Below are 25030 nucleotides of genomic sequence, written 5' to 3'. Positions count from 1 at the left end.
CACGATGATCGTCGCCGCGGGTGTCGTGCTGCGAACCGTCCCGATCAGGCTCCTGAAGTCCCTCTTCAGCGTTTCCGTCTGCCGCTGCATGGTGTCGTTAACCCCGGCGTGAAGCACGACCGCTCTGGGGCTCTCGTCTGCCTTCAGGATCGCTGGTATCTGCGCAGAAACATCGAGAACATGAGCACCAGGGAAACAGTGAGTGTGCACTTTACCTTCGGCTAACGTAGCACAGACGTGTCGGAGGATGGAGTCTCCGACGATCACAGCGTCGCGTTCCGTCTCACGGAGGGGAGAGAAGCGGTTCCGTGTGGAGATCTCGAAGACCGGAGGGGGAAAAGTCGTCACCCGGGGCCTGGCTCGCGTCCTCCACTGCGGATGCACCCAGGGTCCGTGGTGTCCCGGCGCCGGATTGAAGGACATCTGGGCAGATCGCGTCCTGGGTGCACTGGGTGCACACGGGGTGGAGATGGTGGGACTGTAAGTAGGACACTGCATACTTACCCTGGACTTGTGAGCGCCAGCCCGGGAGGTTTCCAGCATGGCTCTCCCCTCTCTCAGCTGGGCCTGCCTCTGCTCCAGGACCCGAATCTGCTTCTCCACGGCCTCCAGCAGCTCGAATGCAGCTCGAATGTGTCGTCACCTGCACTCAAAGGTAGACAAACATCCGCCATTAAAGCAAGTAACAGTGAGTAAAGCAGTTGTAATATGTGTGAATAGAGTATTAGCGATGCACGCGGGTTTAGCGACAACCACGCTGGTGATGCTAATGGGCTATAAGCTACTAGCGGACTCGGGAAATCACAATAAAACTAGTGATAACAAGGCGCTCTGATTTTTTTTGTTGTAGAATACGATAGAGGATATATTCACACGTTATAGAAACGAAAATGATGGTGTATAAAATAGATTTCAACAATAAAAAATAGACGATAGAGAAATAAGGTGAGAGAGCTCAAACTAGAGGCATAAGACAGCAACAAACAGGAAGTGATGAAAAAAAAAAAAAAATAAAACCACCACTGACTGTGGAAACTTTACACTGGGCCTCAAGCAACATAGATTGTGTGCCTCTCCTCTCTTCCTCCAGACTCTGGGACCCTGATTTCCAAAGGAAATGCAAAATTTACTTTCATCAGAGAACATAACTTTGGACCACTCAGCAGCAGTCCAGTCCTTTTTTTACTTTAGACGCTTCTGACGCTGTCTGTTTTTCAAGAGTGGCTTGACACAAGGAATGCGACAGCTGAAACCCATGTCTTGCATATGTCTGTGCGTAGTGGTTCTTGAAGCACTGACTCCAGCTGCAGTCCACTCTTTGTGAATCTCCCCCACATTTTTGAATGGGTTTTGTTTCACAATCCTCTCCAGGGTGCGGTTATCCCTATTGCTTGTACACTTTTTTTATCTACCACATCTTTTCCTTCCCTTCGCCTCTCTATTAATGTGCTTGGACACAGAGCTCTGTGAACAGCCAGCCTCTTTTGCAATGACCTTTTGTGTCTTGCCCTCCTTGTGCAAGGTGTCAATGGTTGTCTTTTGGACAACTTGTCAAGTCAGCAGTCTTCCCCATGATTATGTAGCCTACAGAACTAGACTGAGAGGCCATTTAATGGCCTTTGCAGGTGTTTTGAGTTAATTAGCTGATTAGAGTGTGGCACCAGGTGTCTTCAATATTGAACCTTTTCACAATATTCTAATTTTTTGAGATACTGAATTTGGAATTTTCCTTAGTTGTCAGTTATAATCATCAAAATTAAAAGAAATAAACATTTGAAATATATCAGTCTGGTGTAATGAATGAATATAATGTACAAGTTTAACTTTTTGAATGGAATTAGTGAAATAAATCAACTTTTTGATGAAATTCTAATTATATGACCAGCTCCTGTATGTATGTATATATATATATATATATATATATATATATATATATATATTTGCAACAAAAAATCGCATATTTTAATATTTAAAGCATGGCAAACATGGTTAATTTATGTATAAAATTGAAAAGGAATATATTAATTGTATGGCCAATTTAATGTACACCATTAAATTCTTTGTTTTTAATATTTAATTATTTATCATTAAAAAGGTATATGTAATATTGTGTGACAAAAGTATCACATGGTGTGACTTGGAAAAACAGTCACACCATATGATACACTGTCACACCATATGACGTTTTGTTCCGTTTAGCTAATCTCTTTGTTAAAGGGATATTCCATCCCGAAATTAAAATTTTGTCATTATTCACTTACCCCCATGTCGTTCCAAACCCGTAAAAGCTTTGTTCATCTTTGGAACACAATTTAAGATATTTTGAATGAGAACCGGCTTGAGACTGTTCCATAGACTGCCAAATAAATAAAAGTGTCAAGGTCCAGGAAAGTATGAAAAGCATCGTCAGAATAGTCCATCTGCCATCAGTGATTCAACCGTAACGTTATGACGCGACAAGAATATTTTTGTACACTAAGAAAACAAAAATAATGACTATTTAAAAATTCCTCTCCTCTGTCTCTCCAAATCAGAGTAGTGCCATTTTGACAAATCTGAGCAGTACGCAGTCGGCTTATGCTCTTCTGTGTCAGCCGCGCCACAAGGATATGTTTTTTACATGTATTTACATTTTGGACTGAAAGACAACAGCGCATCGGCCCAACGCAGTTGACACAGAAGAGCGTACACCGCCTGCGGACTGCTCAGTATGTTGTGGGCAAATAACCAGTGTGTTTTGTTTGACTCAACCAGACCATTAGATTTGACGTTAGGCCAGTGTTAACTGTTAAGTAGCATGAAATGGCTAGAAGATGAGCTTAAGTTACCAACGTACTAAAGCGTAACGTTAATCAGTTTTAAATGTTGTACATCTAGGCTACATAGCAATTTATTTGGTGACTGTGTTTGCAGGCAAACCTGCCTATGAAATGTTGGAGTGTGATCCTGACTGGACTCCTTCTCGGCCATACTGAGGTCAAAGCTACGGGTTCAAGCCCTTTTGGAGAATTATATACCATGCTCACATCTAATATGTAAATGTTTATTGTTTTCCAAAAGATTTTGTAATGTCTCTTCTCACATGTAATTATTTTTAGCCATGTCTGTAAATAAAATACACAAAGACTGAATGAAATTCTGCCTCCTTTATCTGTATTAAAGAAGAATTGTGCAAAATCAGTGTTCTTTGGTTGCAAACACAATTACATAACTTAAATAGTAGTAACAATCCAACTTAATTTCAGTTTCTTTACATATTTAACATGTAAATACATTTAAATGAATACATTTACATTATAAAAAGTCCATAGAAAACTTCGTGTGTGTATACACTAACACTTAGTATCATGTAGTTGTAAATATATGGGTGCTGGAAGTTGGGCAACAGTTTGACGTCCCTTGACCAGTTGCTCTGCTCGTAAGGATCCAGTCCTTTGATTCCCTTTTTTTCTCGTCATATCTTGTCTTTGCATTAGGATTTAGTTTTAGGCGGTATGGTCCGACAATGTTCTCTTTAGTCCGCTGCATTTTTACGATTATATTCTGTTTTTCACGCTAATTTTTCATTATTTTCATGCCAGAACACTAGCCTGCTATGCCAGCCCAGGTAAACTGGCCAAACATACCCATAATTCTTTGCGTTCTGATGACGTTGCCGTCCAGTTGGTCACATGTCTTAGCGAGCTCTATGTCCAAAATCTGCCAGGTTGCGCGGGCTACCACAGATCGTAACATTACGTGTTGTTGGGAGGGGGACTCTTCCCTTACTCGATTGCTACATACAAATTGTTTTGTTAATATTTTAACTATTTTAACTACTTCAATGAATCACCTTCTACAGACTGAATGGACATTCTCTGAAAGCACCAAAGTGACTGAAGGATTGTCGTAAAGCAGTATCTCTGGTCGTACGATGTGTATGACGTCATTGACATTTTAAAAGACTTTTTAAAGCAAATAACTGACTCTAAAAAATCTAACACCCAGCAATGTGTAATTTCTTTGCATCTCCTTTCAAATACAACATTCAAATTACTAGACAAAAAATTATATCCTGAGAAAAGTGGATTTTGAGGGGTATACACTCATCCTGTGAGTGCCCTCATATGGAATCAGAGTGCAACTGCAACCAGTTCAGAAGCCGGAAGTGTAGTGAGAGTGAAACTTCTCGCCATATTAGACATTCTCTGGTTTTATTTTTTATCTCGCACCTCTCTCAACATCACAACAGCGTCATGAATGAGCTAATGAAACAGACTAAAGTGTGCTTGTTTTGCGCCATTCAAGTAGCCTACCATCGGCACCTAAATAGGCTATGGACCCTGATAACTATACGCAAATAGACATAAAAAAAAAAAGCTACGCGAAGCATCAACAAAAGTCGCACTGTTGCAGTGGTGGTGACGTGATGGGTCAAATGTCATAACGTTGTTGTGTATGTGTAATGGTAATTTAGACATACAAATATTGCACATATTTTTCATCCACGCTACTACCCGCCTGCAAGGAGTTAATTATCCACCCGTATCCCCGCCCATGAATTTTAGGAATGTCACAATCCACCCGTTTTAGCCACTTTTATTCGGGTACCCGACCCGCTGCAGGACTCTACATCAACGTGCAAACTCAGAGTGAGGGTTTGAGCTTTTATTTTGAAACCACAATGTATTCTCCTGAGTTTGCATAGATTTATAAATGATTTACCTTTACAAATCTGAAGAAATGGCGCACGTTGCGTTCCCAGATGAACGTTATAATAAACCCAAACTCACAACAACATTCAGTGATGGAATTTTAGACGCTCCACACATGTAAATGAAAAAGTTCCTGTGGAACTACGTGACGCACGTACTTAACCTACACGCATGTAAATAATTAAAGTGCATATACTGTATTAAAACACTTCCGTTTTTTGCTGGTTAGTCGACGCAGGCAAAATGAAGTCGAGGATTTTAAAAAATCGAATCAAATAAAATCAACGAATCACAACTGCCCTAGTGGCCAGGCAACTCCCCGGATCTCTATCCCATAGAGAACCTGTGGTCAGTCTTCAAAAGGCGAGTGGGCAAGCAGAAGCCCACAAATTGTGATCAATTCCCGAGAACTAATAAGGAGTGTGGAACCTGATGTTGGCCAATCAAATTGTACCTGTATTGGCAGGGAGTCCGCCCCTATATATAGGCAGAGCCCGGGTTTGTGTTTGTGTTTTACACAATTCACTGAATTATTAAGCTCATGCAGTCTATGTTCAATAAATGCCTAATCGTTAAATAATGTTGTTCCCTCTCGTGACGGTGTCAGAAGTGGACGTGGCACCCTCGACCAAGTTTGCCTTATTTTGAGTGGTATAATGTCCAAGTTCAACGCACCAGAGGCTTTTGACTTCACACAGCCTGCGACTTGGCCTGCATGGATCTAGCGGTTCTCCTGGTTTCGCATTGCAACGAAGCTGAACAAGGAAATCATTGAAGTATTCCCTGCTTTATGCAATGGGTAAAGATGCCGAAGAGATATTCGGATCGTTCACGTTTGCCGAAACATCACAACATGCAAATAATTATGAGACTGTTGTTGGCAAATTTAATGAACATTTAGTTCCCCGGAGGAACGTCATACATGAGAGGGCCTGTTTTTATCAGCGCACACAGTGATCGGGAGAGACAGTTGTGGCTTTTGTGAGATGTCTCTATGAACTGGCTGAATACTGCGAGTTCGGCGCGAGCAAAGAGGAACAAATAAGGGACAGAGACGTCATAGGTATTGCAGATCGTGACGTTTCCCAGAGGTTACAAATGGAACCTGAACTTGACAAAGTGGTCCAGATCGCGCTGCAGTCTGAGCTCATTATGACCCAAAATGCGAGCAGGGTAGCGGCTGCTGAAGTGACCGCGGTACAGCACGGACACCGGAAAGGCACGAAGCGCTTTACGAGGAAACAAGCCATAGACTGCACATGTTGTAATCATGCATGCACAATGAATAATTGCCCTGCATGTAATAAGCGATGCAGGAGATGCAATAAACTGGGACATTTTGCCATTGCATGTAAAAAGAAAAAATTCAAAGAGCTGGTAGTGTGTGACAGAGACTTGTGATGCATTTTTCCTCGGGTCTGTGATGAATGAGTCTGCTTCCGAGGACAGGTGGTTCGTTACTCTGCCTATACAGGGCAGATCTGTCAAGTTCAAAAATGATACTGGGGCTGACATCACCATCATGTCTCGCTGTACATATGAGAGCTTGCAAGGGGGCTGTCCACTGGTTGTAGATGAAAGTAACATGACATACAGTCAAGTATGGTGACCCATACTCAGAATTTGTGCTCTGCATTTAACTCATCCAAATTGCACACACCGTGAACACACATCCGGAGCAGTGGGCAGCCATTTATGCTGCAGCGCCCGGGGAGCAGTTGGGGGTTCGGTGCCTTGCTCAAGGGCACCTCAGTCGTGGTATTGCCGGCCCGAGACTCATACCCACAACCTTAGGGTTAAGAGTCAAACTCTCTAACCACTAGGCCATGACTTCCCCACAACAGGGGATGGGCCATTTGCTTACAATTTGCTCAGTCGAAGCACTGCTTTTAAGATGGGCCTAGTACAGAGGGTGAATAAAATCACAGACTACGATGATATCTATGGAGACATTGCCAGATACCACTCCTTATAGTCTGGCCAGCCCTCGCAGAATTCCCTTTCCCCTGTTGCTTAAGGTAGAACAGAAGCTCAAGCGCATGCAGTCCTCAGGGATAATCTCTGAAGTCACTGAACCAACGGAATGGTGCGCCCCAATGGTGCCCATAGTAAAAAAGAACAGTTCTGTCAGAATTTGTGTTAACCTCAAGCATTTGAATCAGGCTGTAAAACATGAGCGCTTTATTCTCCCTACATTAGAGGATATTGCCCCCAAACTCTCAGGAGCCTGTGTTGTTTCTACTCTGGACGCATCCTCAGGGTTTTGGCAAATCCCTTTGGACTCAAGCTGCGTGAAGTTGACCACATTCATAACTGCAGTAGGACAGTTCTGTTTTAATAGACTGTCGTTTGGGGTAACTTCAGCGCCTGAAATTTTCCAAAGAGAAATGAGCAGACTTCTGACTGGACACAAAGGCACTGTAGTTGTCATGGATGACATACTTGTTTACGTTAAGGACCAAAACGACCATGACGAGAATCTTGAGGCTGTTCTGAGAACCATCAGAGAGTCTGGTCTGAAATTGAACCATGATAAATGTCACTTTAACAAATCTGAGCTGCAGTATTTTGGCCACACAATCGGTCATGAAGGAATCAAGCCTGACGCAACCAAGGTGAAGGCAATCACTGATATGCCTAGTCCCACATATTACAACCCTGCGAAACCCACTATAGTCAGTGCAGATGTGAGTAGTTTTGGGTTAGGAGCTGCCTTGCCCCAAGTTCACGGTGATACAGCACGTGCCATCACATTCTGTTCCAGAACCTTGACTGAAGTGGAGCGCAGATACTCCCAAATCGAAAAGGAGTGCCTGGCAGGTGTGTGGGTATGCGAGCGGTTTTTCCGCTAACTTACAAACAGACCACAAACATTTGGTCCCCCTCATTTACTCCTATGATATTGATCGTGCCCCATTACGATGTCAGTGGTTACTGATGCGCCTCATGCGCTTCAATGTAAAAGCAGTGCATGTCCCCGGTAAATGTTTGGTGGTGGCAGACACATTTTCTCGTAATCCTCTGAGAGGGCACTGCCACTCAGAGATGAAGGTTGAGGTGAAGGCATATGTTGAAGTAGCCGTCACATCTAAAGAGGTGTCACAATCAAAGCTGGATGCAATTAGAGAGGACACAGAGGAAGATGCAGATCTCCAGGCAGTAATAAGTTTTCTCAACAAGGGTTGGCCAAAGCATATACCCTTCCAGCTTAGCGGCTATCAAACCACTAAAGCTTCCTTCTCTGACGTCAATTGGCTGCTCCTGTACGAGGACAGGATTGTCATTGCTGAGATGATGAGGGAGGAGGTGTTAAGCCGAATTCATGAAGGCCATCAGGGCCTCTCCAAGTGCCGTCAGAGAGCTAAGATGTCACATGGTGGCCTGAAATAGGTAATGACATTAAGAGGAGGGTCTCAATGTGCACCTTTTGTAGGGCCCACAAACCCACACAAAGGAAAGAACCTTTAATCATTACCCCCTTGCCTGCTGGTCCCTTGTGCAAAATTGTAGCAGATTTATGTGAGTATTGAGTGGTAAAACTTACTTGATAGTCGTAGACTATTACTTGCGTGACATTGAAATAGCCCATCTTCAAACACAATCCAGCTTCCAAGTTATCAGCAGACTGAAGTGCATGTTTGTAAGATGGGGAATTCCCAGGGAGCTCATATCTGACAATGGCACACCTCTGCTGAATTTCATCAGTTCAGTACAGAGTATGATTTTCATCACACAACCTTAAGTCCTCATTTCCCCCAAGCCAATGGAGCTGCACAGAGAGCAGTCCAAACTGCAAAACGGATTCTTAGCCAACCTGACCCTCATATGGCACTGATGTGCTACCGGGCAACACCTATTGCTGCAACTGGACTAAGCCCAGCCCAGATAATGACAGGTCAACAAATCAGAACCAACCTGCCAATGCTTGAGGAAAAACACCAGCCTCAACTTATTGATTACAAAGCTGTTGAGTGGAAGGATAAGGCTGCAAAGGAATCCTACAAGTTCTTCTATGATCAGAGACACTCTGCTCATGTTTTACCAGAACTCCAACCTGGGGAGAAAGTTCTTGTTAAACTGGACAGTGAGAAAGGCTGGAAAACACCAGCTGTGGTGCTGAACAAAACATCTGAACCAACATCTTATATGGTGCAAACACAGAATGGAGCTGTCCTACGCGGAACCATAAACATCTGCAAGTGGTGCCATTGGGTGCAGTGAAGCTCAAGAAGGGAAGAATTCAAGCCCTCCTGGTGCAGAAACTGAACGTTTAAAAACTTCTGTGGTTGCTCCTGCTGCACCTGTGAAGGCACCACCAGTCATAACTTTCAGTTGAATGAGTGTTGCTTTGTTCTGTTGTTCTTGTTTGGGAAAAAACAAAAAGAGGGGAGAGGAAGAGAGAGATTAAGAAGAAAATGACAAGAAATGTTATATATTGTTAATTTCTTTAATTGGTAAAAGGAAAAAAAAAAACAGTAATGTAGTTTCATTGTGTTTCACTTGGTTATTGTGTTAAAAGAAAATATAATGTTCTTTTTCAAAAGGGAGGGAGATGTGTGGAACCTGATGTTGGCCAATCAAATTGTACCTGTATTGGCAGGGACTCCGCCCCTATATATAGGCAGAGCCTGGGAAAAGGAGGTAGTGTGTTTTACACAATTCACTGAATTGTTAAACTCATGCAGTCTATGTTCAGTAAATGCCTAATCGTTAAATAACTTTGTACCCTCTTGTGACATAAGGCAAGAATGGACTGGCATCAGGATTTGGCCCAGAAGCTAATATCCAGCATGCCAGAGCGAATTGCAGAGGTTATGAAAAACAAGAGTCAACACTGTAAATATTGACTGATTGTATTTTTGCCAATTAAAGCCTTTAAACCTTATGATATGCTTATCATTGTTTTTTAGTATACCATAGACACAATGTGGAAAAATAATACACAAATACTGAAGCAGCAAACTTTGCAAAACACTAAATTTATGTCACTGCCAAAAGTTTTGGCCACGACTATACACACACTGCTACTGTTCTTCTAAGACTTTTTGCACTCTTTCGTCCTGTGTCTTTATTTTGTCATTAATGAACTCTTTCAGTAAACTAGCATTATATAACACTTAGAACTGTGTGTCATTTGATTTTCTGTTAATACTGCAATGGCTCTGATCATCAGGTGTTCACAAGAAGGCTGTGGGTGATGGTTTTAACAATGTGGTAAACTGAAGCACATGAGAAGGTACACAGAAGTATGTCCTCTGCTTGTTCTGTTGTTCTTAAAGGAATGGTTCAGTTGTTCATTCCAAACCTGTACGCCTTTTTTTCTGTAAAATTCAAGATAATTTTTGGAAGAAAACTCTGGCTACTCTTTTTCTATATAATGAAAATTAAATATATATAATTTTGTATGACACTATGTTCAATGTTTTTGTTTTTTTTAAATCCTCTGCTCGTGTGGTAGGTTGTGGCATCTACAGCACTTTGTTATTTTACCTATAGCAGCTAATAAATTGAAAGTTTTGCACAGTTTTGAAAATAGTCTCCTGCTCCCATACAATAGCTTTGTGAGACTGATGCTGAAACACAAGGTTGTTCTTTTTTTTTCCTGGCTTATTAAGTCATTAGATGCATATCACACTATTTTTCATGTGAACATACTATCATAACATTGCAGGCTATTCTGGTGGTGTGTCTTGAGTTTGAGCTCCGTCACATTAATTCTTTATTGTCTATGTTTTATCTTAAAATCTATATTATACACCATCATTTTCATTTCTATAATGTGTGAATATATCCTCTATCGTATTCTACAACAAAAACAATCAGAGCACCTTGTTATCACTAGTTTTATTTTGATTTCCAGAGTCCGCTATTAGTTTAAAGCCCATTAGCATCGCCAACGTGGTTTCCGCTAATCCCGTGTGCATTGCTAATACTCTATTCACAAACATTACCATTGCTTTATTCACTGTTACTTGCTTTAATGGCGGATGTATGTCTACCTTAGAGTGCAGGTGAGGACACGTTCGAGCTGCATTAGTACCTAGAATTCGTACCTAACTAGTCTTCTACCACTCTACAATCCATCATGCTCCCTAAGGTCACAAAACGCTGGACTTTTGGTAGTACCTAGGATAGCAAAATCCACTAAAGGAGGTAGAGCTTTTTCACATTTGGCTCCCAAACTCTGGATTAGCCTTCCTGATAATGTTCAGGGTTCAGAGACACGATCTCTGTTTAAATCTAGATTAAAAACACATCTCTTTGGCCAAGCATTCAAATAATGCATCTCATAATTTTGGACTGCAGTTCCATCAGATCAAATGCACATTATTATTCTTTAGCTTGGGTTAAACTAATTAATTTTACTTGGTTGGAGCAGCAGCTATGCTAACTATGTCTCTATTTGTTTCTCCCTTTTGTAACTAGGATTTACACAAGCTCCAGTCTGGATCCAGAACACTTGAGAAGAGATGATGCCAACCCCTCAGAGGACCTCAGATTATGCTAACCCTGAAACAACATACAGAACTACCAAATTTTGCTAAAAGTTTGATTGCATCATATAATAATTGCTGTTAATAGTGTTCGTCTGTTTGATTACTTCTTTAATTGATTTTTCCGACCATTTCTGCCGTATGCACATAAACTGACAGTCACCACAGATAAGATAACGAATGATACACAGATTTGGAAGGCTGCTCATTTGTGGGAAAGAACTGGACGGAGATGACAAACCACAAAAAGGTTCATATTGGTAATTCTCTGTTTTGTTCTGATTGTTAATACCTTAATTAAAACGCTTAATGCATGAATTGTTAGCAAATGGAAATGAAAATTTATAAAATTCAGAATAAACCTTCAAATTTAAATTTTGGTGCATAAATTCTATGATTCAAATGTTGAGAAAAACTTGTTTGGAAACATGTTTTGACGAGAAAAAAGGTTTTAATGCAAATGCATGTGGTGTCACAGCAGAATTACAGTCTACTGTATAGTGATGCTCCCATTGTTCAAGGGAGCATTACATTTTTTTCCAAACTCCATACACAGTGAAAAGGCTTAACGAAAACTAGTACTACAATAGTATATAATAGTACTACTTATTGATCAGCTGAATCAGAGGTTGATGAAATATCAAACAATAAGTGTTTAAAATGTTTTCAATTTGTAATTAACTGACCTTTTTGTCTCTTTCAGCTGAAACCCCACCCAAAACGCTCCCTGGCATCCTGCCTGAGTGGCCACAAACCGAAAAACAAACGTCAAACAAAGACGTCAAATTCAGGTGTATCTTCAGTGCCACAAAGTAGCCAATCAAAAACTACTATGAATCCTCAATTAATTGGTCAGATGCTATTTCATCTCTGAAAGTTGTAAAATTCCCAAACCAGACTTCCCAGAAACTTCCCATAGTTCTGAGCCCATTAAATCAGAGAGCATTGTCATTGTCAAAAAAATCCATTTATTCTGAACTCAATGACCCTGCAAATCCAGTGGTTCACCTTTTAGAACCTCTGTTGGTGTAGAGTCCAGTGGTCTTGTTTCATGAGTCATATTCTGGTGAACCCAAGTAACTTTCTAAAGCACACTTTCCAAAGCAACAGTTTTTGGAGACTTGTTCCAAAGTAAATATGCCACTGCATAAAAAAAAATACACTTTTCACTTTTGTACACAATTCTATTAAATTTGCATAGAATTTTATTGTTGCTTCAAGCCTTTTGAGTTACGAAGAGATGCTGGGGTCTCTGAGTCAGGTTTCAAATTCTTGTTCGAAGTCTCTGCTCCTTTTTTCTGCAGTTCTTTAGCAGAAGCAAGCCGAAGGACACACATGGCAGCACGACCCCCACGAACCACAGAAGGCTTTGATACAAAGCCAACAGGCACTGATATCCTCTCCACCATCTCTGTTAGAACTTTGTCCTGTTTAGAAGAAAAATAAATAAATTAGGAAAATCCTCAAATCTACCAGGTAGCAGTGGACTGTACCTGTGTCCATTTTCAAAGCAGCACTGCACTGTTAATTTAATAGTAAATGTAATTGTTGTGTTGGTTCTATATTTATATAATGAATTTGTTTGTAAATAAACTGTGTAAACTTGTATCACTCAAATCTTAATATTTACAGTATTTAAGGATTGGCTGCACCCTACTTTTCAAGGAATGTTATAGGGATAATATAAGCTTAAGCTTTATCGAAAGCATCTATGACATGTTAAAAGCAAAAAAAAAAAATAATCATGCAAATGCACTGAATTACTAAACAAATGCATATTCTGTTTCCATACCAGTGGTGTGCCACCGTCAGTTCGTGCTCTGACAGGAGTCTGACGTGGTTGTTTTTTTCCAGCCAGCTGACAACTTGCCGCAGTTTAGTGTCCAAGTCATGAAGGGATATATCAGAGGAAAAAATGAGCTCCTTTGATTGGACAGGCCCTGCAGATGCAACAAAAAGTTTCTTCAATGAAGCACAATAAGGAGCTAGAGAAACAAAAATTATACACTTGCAAGAAAAAAAAGCTAACCCAAAAACTGACTATTTCTCTTATATTTCAAATGACTAAAAAAGAGTAGTAAATAATGTCACAATGTACATTTTTGGGTCAACTATCGATTAAAGTATTTTTTTTAAAAATATGGAGAACTGTTGGATATTTGAGTCTGATTCTCACTGTAGTATGACTGCAATATTGCAGCTTTGATCATATATTCAGCTTTTTTTTTGGACTGAAACGCACCTTTCTTGGCTTTCTGTGTGTCTCTTAGTTTCATCTGCTCCTCGTGGATCTGTTTCCCTTTCATCAGTCTGTATAATGGAGGATCACAATCGTCATTTATGGCAACAAGCCTCAGCCCTGTTTCGTCCATCAGTCGTATCACATCAGCACGGTGCATTGTACCCAATTCCTCTCCATCCTCACCCAATAACTGTATACGGCGCTGGCCAATCTTCCTACCCACGCTGCCAAAAGTGACTCGGGCTCTCGGGTCCAACTTTTTAGTTTCCTTCTGGGAATCGGTCTCACTGGTGCTCCCGCCCTCAGTGTCTGTGGAGAAGTGGCAAGAACATGCTGGCCTGAGGGTTGATGGGCTCCTTGCCAGATGTGAGGCGACCAGGCTGAAGGGTCGAAGAGGACTGGGCCTTAGTGCCGGACTCAAAACAAACCTCAGGAAACCCAGAGACATCCTAGAAGAGAGTGTTATGAACATTACAAAGAAGGGTCTGTAATTGTTTAGTCCAACCCAAATTATAATGTCAGTATAAACTACTGGTCAAAAGTTTAAAATAATTACGTTTTTTTTTTTTTTTTTTTATGTTCTTGAAGTGTCTTCTGGTCAACAAGATTGTGAAATATTAGGCTACTGTTTTCTATTTGAATATATTTTTAAATGGAATTAATTTATTTGTGATGCAAAGCTGAATTTACTCCAGTCTTCAGTATCACATGATGCTTTACATTACAGGAATATTAAGAATATATTACAATTGAGAATGCAGACTTCATGAACATAAGAAACTCATTTCAAAAACATTTAAAAAAAAAAAATCTAGCTTTAATCATTCCAAGTTTTTGACCAGTAATGAGAACAAATGAATTGTGCACACACTGGTGAAACCAAAAAGACACCAATTCAAAATACACCATGTACACAGCATAAAATACTTACTCTAAACCATTTTCTCCATTATTAAAGTTTTTGACAGAGTATGGTCCTTCAGATTTTAACTAACAAACACCAAACTGACCGAGGCTACTTACACCAGAGTCGTACGGAACCGACGTCAAGGACGAAGAAAATGATATCAGTCAGGTACTTTCAAGACAAATAATCGGGGTCATAAACACAAAATCTGCCCCCCAGAATAAATAAATAAAACTAGAAACATTAAAGCAAGTGATTTCTCTGATTGCAAAACGAATCTTGGCGCACACGTGTGACGTCAACGCGCCGATGCTTCTTCTTCTTTGGTGTTGTACGGCACCTGGCATTCAATTTGTTGCATTACTGCCACCTACTGTACTAAATTCCTTTTACACTATATTATCTTGTCCAGTCCAGTTTCTTTTTTTAAAAAAACCTAATAAATATGTCCTGCCTTTCTGTTTCTCTACACATTCTAAAATACTTTTACGCGCCGCTGCTGTGTAATTTAAAATGTTATGTAATTTTCCGAGATTTGTAGGTGTCTTTTGGAAAGAAGTACAACTGCTTAATAGAAGGACGTATTTCTCGGTCTCTTTTGATTTTATAACATGCAGCGTGAGAAAAGAAGAAAGTATAGACTATTACATTTTCTCTAGCAGGAATTTTTTTTAAAAAAAATAGACTAGTATATAAAATACTAGATTTGTTTGTAGAAGGGATCGATATATCGAATATATCGATATTTTGCGCATTATATTAGACGTTTGTATAACAACAACAATAATAATTAGCCTAGTTCATTTTAATTTAGGAATGCATTTTAATAACTAAAGAGCTCTGAATAGCATATCATTGCGTAAAAAGATTGAGCTCACGTGGGTCAGTTTCTGCGCGCTCGTCTGTGCGTAACTCGAGTTGACACAGTTTGACCCGGGCCACAACGCTCATTGGTCCTCTTTATACCTTTATACTGCTCTCTTGACACTTTTTTCCAAGCCTCCATTGACTGAAATAAATAAATAAAATAACTTAAATAATTAAATAATAAACTACGGCACAATCAACTTTATAATAAACGTAACTCTTTTATATTTTGTGCCAGTTTTATTCTATTCTAGCGAAACAGCACATTTTTAAATTATGCTAAATTGAACAATATTGTGTTTCTGATCCATGTTTGTAAATTAAAAAATTGTTATTAGAAATTATTTTATTGTATTTATTGTAATTATTATTTTGTCTGCTTGCAATTTATTTATTTCATTTTTATTTATTTTATTTATTTTTTTGAAAATGAATATCCCCTAATAGAGATACGCATACAGCTCTTTTTATGTACTTAGTCCTAAAAAGCAGACAAAAACTTTGTAAAGGCTTTCTAATATGTGTTTTAGACATTGTGGGAAAGGCAGCATGAGTTGACCCTGTGGCTTAGGCCTTAGCTGCATTGAAACAGTAAATCTAGAGATTTTACAGTCAGCTGAGCAGCAATAGATTAATTTGTTTAACGCTGATGGGTACAAAGAGCCTCTAATCTTTGCTGTTCTCAATGGCTTTAACCTTCGTGTCAGAGAGAAGCTGCTGTGTTTCTAAGGCTCCATTTCACCCAGAATTCCTCTGTCACCTGCCCAACTGCAGGTGCACCGACAGATCCCTCCCATCAGAGAGCCGGGCACAGGAAGTGCAAAGAGGCTGAGGTCATAGGCCATAGCGGAGGCGCTTGTTATGTTTCCATCAACAAGGTTTGAGTTTCAGAAAGCAGGCAGGAACAGAGAGAAAGGCGAAGAAAGAGTCTGAATGCAAAAAGAGCCTAAATTTAAAAGAGAACAGTAGAATAGGACTATTCTTTTTATTTTGTGGGGGTTGGGTGATTGGATGTGTAACTGTGTGTTAAAAAAAGTACTTGCAAGTATTAAAAAAAGGATTTTCTATAATTGCATTGTTCCATTTATTCAGCAATGTTTGAGTCTATTTAAGTACATAGTAATGGTGTAATTTTCTTCTCTAACCTGTTAAATATAGGAGTAATTTTAAAAGTTAGATGCCTACAGCAATGAGACCGAATTTAACAATGCTGCCCTTTATTACAGAGCTAAAGTGCATAATGATGAACCTCCAGTCTATTCAGCAAATGGGACCTTAGACTAAGGAAGCTGTGAGGGCATGAACCACAAATGTTTGGAGAAAGAACTTTGTCGCAAAGGAGATGGTTGACAAAAAAAAATGTGCCGCCTGCAAGCAGCAGGTGGATAATTGTACACGCTTGACTGCGCCTAGAGAAAGATGCGCTTGCAGAAAGAGCATTCATGAAGCAGCCTTAGGAGCTTCCTAGTTTGCTAATTAGCGCAAGGATACCAGTTCTTCTAACAGGCACCCTGCATAGTGGCACACCTTTCAAACAAAAAGGATGTTACCATACAGAAGTTGCGTAGTATCTTGTCGAAAGGGAATCTTATACTATCCTAAACACTGCCTTCTTTTCAGCATCTCTGTGTTTTTGGCTTGTATGAGTCTTTGTTTGTTGCTCATGCAGCACATCTTTGTTAGACTATTAACAGTATTTTGAGTGACATGTCTAAAGAGATTTTGTCAGGCTAGGATAGAATATTCCTCTGGAGAACTACAGAGCTTTTACGCTTAGCGATTTGAACATATAATACACGTAAAAATGTGTATTTTTTCAGACAAAATATTTTACATTTTGAATGAACTATGAATTTTTCAAAAAAAAAAAAAAAAGCTGACATTACAAAAAACAATTTTAACACTAATAATGCACTTGATTGATTGTTCATTTGATTGAACAAATGATTAGCTTAACTTAAAATATAATACTGAATTCGGATCAACAAGTAAAACATTATTGTTTCTGAGATTAGAAACCATATATTTTTGTTTGCCCCCCCCCCCCCCCCCCCCAACAAATTATGTATACTCAAAAACAACTGAAGTCCTGTTTTGAGTTTTCTCAACTGCTAATACAGTGTAGTCACAAATTTATGTTTGGAATCTGCTCTGCACTTTATAAGGCACCTGGAGAAAACACAGAGCAGAAACAATAAAAAAAAAAAAACACTTTATGCACACCACACCCTAGCATCACACCGTTTATATTTTCTTTTGAAAATGTATAAATATAGTTATTCCCTCATTTTAATTCAAAATTGTAAAATACCAGTAACCTAAATGGATGGTTCATCCATAAATTGATCAAAGTAATTTATTGACATTCATGTTGTTACAAACCACAAACCTGTGTGACTTACCGGACCTTAGACATCATTCTTTTCATTGAATGTACAAAAAAAATAGGCCTTTGTGTTCTACATTAGAAAAAAAAAATGTATATAGGTGAAAGTGAAGTTTTAGGACAGAGTTTTCATTTACAAATGAATTTTAACTATCCTGTTAAAGCAGTAGTTCACCCTAAAATGAAAATTTGCTTAAAAAATACAAGATGGAGATGAGTTTGTTTCTTCAGCAGAACCGATTTTAAGCATCACTTCCCCACCAATGGATCCTCTACAGTGAATGGGTGCCACCAGAATGAAAGTTAATAAAAACAGCTGATAAAAACATTACAATAATCCACAAGTAACCCACACAACTCCAGTCCATTAATTAAGATCCTGTGAAGGCAAAAACGGATTATTATTATTATTTGTATACTTTAAAATGTTGCCTCTATCCATAATATTACTTTCTCCAGTGAAAATCTTGCCTCATCTGAATGAGGAGAAAAATATGCACAGCTCATATTATGAGAAAACAGTCCAAACTCTACTTTTTCACTGGAAGAAGTGTTATGTATATTTGGGGTCCAGAATCAACAGTTTAAATGTAAAATGCCTTAATGATGAATTTTTTTCTTACAAACACACAGCAAATGTTCAACTAATTTTCATTTTTTGGTGAACTATTCCTTTAAAAGTATTAATCTCAGAGAGTTATGTGATTTGTTGAATATTGTAAAAATTATAAGTTTAGAACAACTGTTTTGTATAATGTAAACAAGTGGTTGCAACCAGGGGACCGGGACCCTATAGGGGGCCTCAGCAAACCTCTAGGGAGGCCAAAATGTGTCTTAAACGTATTTAAATTCTAATATTAATGAAAATGCTTAAAAATTATATTATATATTTTGCATTTGTGTATATAACACCATATAAATACCAGTGTAAATATATATCAGCTTAGATAGGAGGGTCTTCAAATATTTTCTTGGACAAAGACAGGCCTTGGAGTCAAAAAGGTTGAGAACCACTGTAAATGTAATGTAAATTGAAAGTACATTGTTGTCTCTCCCTACATTGTTTCTCATCAACCAAAACTCTTTTTCACAGCGCAAGTGAAAAAGCATCAATCCCCTCTTGAAATTCTGAAGAAATGGGAAAGAAATCCTTCCTCGCCAAGCACCAGTACTCTCAACATATTTTGATTTATATCAGTACTTCATTGTGCCTCCAACTGTTTTAATCCAAATAAAATCAAAGGTAGTGTTTCATTAGCTGTTATTTTTACATAATGATGCTTTATCAGTGGAATGATTTTTTTTGTATTAACATAATTATCCAGCTCTCAGCGGCTTGTGGGGTCCGCAAGGTCTAATTGGCCCTGTGGCATGATGGGAAATAGCACAAGGTGTCGCGTTGGGCAGGTGTTGATGGTGGAGGTGAGTGGCAAACGTGGGGCAACGCAGAGGCGGGTAATTACAGGATGAATTTCACTTTAATAAATGTGGGAGATGCAGATAGCGGGGCTTTCTACCTAATGGCTTCTGCCTCTGGAGCCACTTTAGACAGCGAATGATCTGAAAGAGTGTTTAATTAACACATGCACTCTGATCCAGAGAGAGAAAGAGAGAGAACGAGAGGATGAGAGAAACAGAATGAGAGAAAATGTAAAACGAGTAAATACAAAGAATAATTTAGAGAATATGAGGAGCAGATAGAAAATAGAATGGAAGAAAGAAAGGGGCGATAAGAAGATGCAGAGAGACAATATTAAAGAGCTGACAAGATATAAAAATAAAGATCAATATACAAAAAAAATAAATAAATAAGAATGCTAGAATGTTGCAGCTTATTGCCAGTGTGTCCCTATATGGTTGCTAGGGTAGTAACTTACTAGCCAAAGATTTGAGCAACAAAACAATGCAGCAATACCAATATGAGTGCAGAAAGTTTACCAGAGAAAAGCAGGGGCACATACTAGAAACCTAAGCTCAGACCTGCAATTTGCAGTGATTGAATTGCTGTTGAGCTTAATTTTGACTGTTTGCAACCTCAGGATACAATTACCACAATTCATCACCTACTGGCAGTTGTAATGAACTTTGAAATTGTTTGTAAAACAACTGTGTTTCTGTTTTCATCTCCTTTTGACCACGATGTTAAGTTTGATTGTCTAATTTTGGAGTTAATGTATTATGGGAACTGAAGTATTAAAAACAACAAATTATTTTTGACTTCTTTTCATAACCGTCCTATCTACAAAAGTTTTTAGAATGATGTAAGACAAAAATTTACTCATTGATAAAACTAATAGTATTGAGTTTTTATTTTTTAATGTACTTTAATGTTTGTTTGTTTTTGCAAATTTTGTGAACACAATGTATAGCCAGATGTTTGTCAAAAACAATGAAAAGGCACCTTAAAGTCACAAGACCAGAAGCATCAAATCGGTTTTGTCTAACAGTTATGTACATCTAAGTGAAACAGTTTATCGAAAAAAGAAATAGGTGTTATAGGGACTTGGTTCGATGGGTTGTTTGGATGGAGGCAGATCTGAATGCGAGTTTGTAGTAAACGGAGAAAAAAAAACGTAGACTATGCTTGCGTTACCCCAGAGAAGTCTGCTGTTTCACCTGAAGTTATGAAAGGCTATTTTTAAAATGACAAGGTCATAAAAATGGAACATGAATGAATAGTTCACAAAAAGATCAACAACGTGCTTTAGAATTTAGTGAATTTCCATTTCATTCCAGCAGCTTCAGACCTTGGGCTACACCAAACCAAAAGCTCCTTAAATTACCAGTTTCACTTTGTTACAGTGTAGGTCGGGGAATCCACTTTCTTCAGCATTATACATCACTGTTACAAAACAGTAGGCCTAATGCTATTTTGAAATTGAAACGCAAGTTCACTTTGCCTGACACGGGTTCACATAACGAGTCTCTGTTGTCAGCGTCCTATGCAGACTTGTATGTAGGTGTGGTGGTGATGATGGCGGCTTTCGCGTGTCTCACTCTCTGTTGGCGTCTGTCTGTGTGAGTATCCGTGTGTGTGTGTGTGTGTGTGTGTGTGAGTGTGTGTGTGTGTGTGTGTGTGTAGTGTGTAGCTCCGTGGAGTACTCCGGGCCGCGCGCTCGCTCTCCCCACTCAGCTCGAGCTAAAAGCCCTGGAACGGGACGGTAATTGCCCAATTAGGCCTCTCGCTCGGCGGCCCGTACCGCTCTCTCCGCGCCTCCACGCCACCGCTCGCACCGATAATTGAGCTGAAAGCAAACGAACGGCCGGCAGACAAACAAGCTACTAGAAAATAATTACTTGGAGTGTTTCTTTTCAGTAGCTGTACAGCGGATTTCATTATCGTGAATAGCCACTAAAGCTGCTCGAAACGCCGGTAGTTGTCTTTTTCATAGGGACTTGATAATGACATTAATTTGTCTTAATGGCTGGTTCTATTGTTATAAATAGGAAAATGAGCCGAAATTGTCTTGCTGTGGCGAGGCGAAGAGGACTCCGTCGAGCTCCCGGCAGACATGAGGAGTTAAATTGGTGTGCTTGTCAAATTTCCAATAATTTGTTATATGGAACACGAGTAATGCCAGTGCCATTAGGGTTCATTTTCCCTAAATTCATTACTGCCCTTGTTTCCCTTTTATGTTTATAATGCCCAATCACATTTCTCTCTGCTTCAAGTGGTTTTACAAGGATTGGGCTGACTGACAGACAAAACACGCGCGCAAGCACGCACACGTATGCCTTCTTGTGCAGTTATGCGCTCACTCACTCACTCACAGAGAGATATGCATACTGACACACAGGCACTACTCACAAAACTATGATATTCATAGTAGCCTACCAGATGTTGTGAGATTACTTTGGTACCGATGCGGATGAGAACTGTCAAGTGTGTATTTCAGTGCTGTTAGCGCGCTAATGCAGCTGATTCGGGGATGCTGGAACCTTTCCCCCAATAATTTAAAATGACATTACAGCAAAGTAGACCTAATGGTGAATCAGTCCTGCGGAGATGACTGCAAGCATTAGCTTCTACAAAGTAGGCTACCATGATCTCTAGTGCCTATAATTGCTGTTGCTTTTGTTTATCAACAGGGGGCGACGTAGTAACATTCAGCTGAAGATATTTCAGTTAGTCTAGCTATATACATCCTAGACATTTAACTTCTAGAAAGCCTGCAGACATTAATAGGGCAACACAATAACATTGTAAAAATTATTTTAACTAAATGAATTACAACATCCCTGTTTCTATCCATTCAGCTTGTCAAAGTCCACCCACCTTTCTCTCGTTTTCATATAAATCAACAGAAAATGCAAAATAAATTAATAAATAAGGTGCTTAATAGTCTATTTGCCAACTAAAAATTTTAAAGTGGGTTGTAATTGTTCTAATGAGCATAATTCTCTAATCCATATATTCTCTTTGTGTGGGAACCACCAACGAAAACACAAAGGCAAAAGAGTTGTTTCATTTTGAATGCTGTGGTTAAAGACTTCTAGAGCTTTTCATTTGTGCCTTAAATATATTAATCATTATGAAATAATGATTATGATATTATGAAATTGTGTTTTCAATTAAATATAATATAGGGGGGTATTTCCTACAATGCAGTGCATTTTACATGTCTCTATCGTAAATTGTCTTCACATTGGTTCACTTTCTTTTATCATAATATAAATCAGATAAACAGTTCTGAGTGGATCTTGCCATGTTTTTGGGCGCTATACTAAATTTCTAAAATGGAAAACTAAAAGAAAAATTTAATATTACTAATTTTGCTATGTTTCAAACAAATTAACTTTTACCTTTAAAACATGTAATAATAATAGTAATAATAATAATAAAAACATTTACCTAAATTTCTTCATTTTTGCACATTATTTATCATTAAGGCTCATAAAAACAACTCCGACCTCATATTTGTCACTATTTATAAACATTTAAAAGTAATACATTCCCACTCTCAAAAGCCAAAGTTTCTGACATCTTATTTTTAATGTACTGTAATTTTTGACACACTAATTCTAGTTAATTCTACTATTCTTATCTCACCAGATGGGAAAGCATCCAATCTATGCAGCTACATAAAAAATAAATCTATGCACCTTTGCTTAATCTCTCCATCAATATACCAGGAAGAGGAACTGAATGCATGGGTCAGACATTCATAGTATTCGGTAAATAATTCCTAAAGCTTTTTTGACTTGGAATGAACTCAACCCACATATAATTCAAACACCTAGAAAAAAAAGACCCAATAAATAAATATCACAGCTGAAAATAAACAAAAAGATTAATGAAATTGCTTCAACAAATGTACAAGCTTCACAATACAGCTTATGAACTTTTCAGTTCTCTTGCATGTTAAGCTTACATTGTAAATGAATACTTGCAAACCCATTTCTCATCTTTTATATAAAATGGGGCATACATTTAAACAAGTTTAACAAATTTACAAATTTAAAGTTTATATGATATGATAATCAACCACAGACCACAGATGCTACTGAAAGAGCTTAAATTGTATTTAACCCTTGTAATAAATAGCCTTTAATCACAGAGACATGCAAAATTAGCATTTATATTTTTAACGTCTAAATGAAATTGCTAGGTGTAAAAAGTATAGTATTTAATCTTGGAAATGTTATGAATACAAATTAACTGTTAAAAAAACTTTGAAAATATTTGAGAATATTCAATTGGTTATCAGTTATCAGTATATATATTTTTTAATCCTTAATATCATGTTCTATCACTTTAGTTCTTTGTAATATTCCTTTAAATAAAAAAGCCAATCGACCTCCAAGAGGTGAGAAAGATCCAAGAAGCAACATCTTGTGAAATCTGTGACATTGGTTTGTTTCACTCTCAAACATTACACCATGTGATCCCCTGCTGATTTTGTAAGTTTGCCCACATACAAAGAAATGAAGGGTCTGCAATTTTTATGGTAGGTTTATTTTCACGGATAAAGACAGAATACCAACCAAAAAATACAGAAAAAAACACATTGTATAAAGGTTAGAAATTGATTTGCATTTCAGTGAGTGAAATAAGTATTTGATCCCCAAGCAAAACATGACTTTGTACTTGGCGCAGAAACCCTTTCTGGCAAGCATAGAGGTAAGACGTATTTTGTAGTTGGTCACCAGGTTTGCACACATCTCAGGAGGGATTTTGATCCACTTCTCTTTACAGATCCTCTCTAAATCCTTAAGGTTTCTTGGCTGTCGTTTAGCAACTTGAAGTATCAACTCCCTCCACAGATTTTCTTTGGGATTGAGGTCTGGCTTGGCCACTCCATGACCTTAATGTGCTTCTTCTTGAGCCACTCCTTTGTTGCCTTGGCGGTATGTTTCGGGTCATTGGCATGCTGGAAGACTCAACAATGACCCATCTTCAGTGTTCTGGCTGATGGAAGGAGGTTCTCGTCCAAGATTTTACAGTACATGGCCCATCCATTTGCCCCTCAATGTGGTGAAGTCGTCCTGTACCCTTAGCAGAAAAACAGCCCCAAAGCATAATGTTTCCACCTCCGTGCTTGACTGTAGGGATGGTATTCTTTCTCTCCCTCCAAACACGGTGAGTCGAGTTAATGCCAAAGAGCTCAATTTTGGTCTCATCTGACCACAGCACTTCCTCTCAAGCCTTCTCTGAATAATTTAGATGTTCTTTGGCAAACTTTAAACAGGCCTGTACATGTGCCTTTTTGAGCAGGGGGACCTTGCGGGCCCTGCAGGATTTCAGTCCATTGCAGCGTAGTGTTTTACCAATGTTTTGCTTGGTGACTGTGGTCCCAACTGCCTTAAGATCATTAACAAGCTCCTCCCATGTAGTTCGGGGCTGATCCCTCACCTTTCTCATGATCTTCCTTACCCCACGAGGCAAGATCTTGCACGGAGCTCCAGACTGAGGCCAATTTATGGTTGTTATTTTTTTTATTATTTCTTCCACTTTCAAATAATTGCACCAACAGTTGTCTCCTCACCAAGCTTCTTGCTGATGGTATCGTAGCCCATTTAAGCCTTGTGCAGATCTACAATCTTGTCTCTGACATCCTTTGACAGCTTTGGTCTTGCCCATGGTGGTGGGAGAGGTTGGAATGGAAGATACAGATTGTGTGGACAGGTGTCTTATACACCTAGCGAGCTAACATTAGGAGTAACTTCTTAAAGTGGCAGGACTAATCTGTGTTCCACATGGGCTAATAACCAATCTGTGGGAGCCAGAATTCTTGCTGGTTGGTAGGGGATCAAATACTTATTTCACTCACTCAAATGCAAACCAATTTCTAACCTATATATAATGTGGATTTTTCTGGATTTTTTGGTTGATATTCAGTCTCTAGCCGATAAAATAAACCATAAAAATTACAGACCCTTAATTTCTTTGTAAGTGGGCAAACATACAAAATCAGCAGGGGATCAAATAAATATTTTCCC

At 38.9% G+C, this 25030-nt stretch overlaps 1 protein-coding gene across 1 annotated transcript; it reads right to left on the bottom strand.

Moving 5' to 3' along the window:
* Positions 1 to 12133: 12133 nt before the first annotated feature.
* mtif3 (mitochondrial translational initiation factor 3) lies at positions 12134 to 14681 on the bottom strand. The gene is given in 5 exon segments (XM_019070524.2): positions 12134 to 12615; positions 12981 to 13015; positions 13018 to 13128; positions 13431 to 13879; positions 14362 to 14681. Coding segments are annotated over 4 exon segments (816 nt in total). The 5' UTR covers position 13879; positions 14362 to 14681; the 3' UTR covers positions 12134 to 12393.
* Between the last annotated feature and the right edge of the window lie 10349 nt (positions 14682 to 25030).

Source organism: Cyprinus carpio, chromosome B5 (genome assembly GCF_018340385.1).
Source record: "Cyprinus carpio isolate SPL01 chromosome B5, ASM1834038v1, whole genome shotgun sequence".
NCBI lineage: Eukaryota > Metazoa > Chordata > Actinopteri > Cypriniformes > Cyprinidae > Cyprinus > Cyprinus carpio.
Note: the sequence above shows the minus strand (reverse complement) of the source record. Positions and strands in the feature narration are given on the sequence as shown.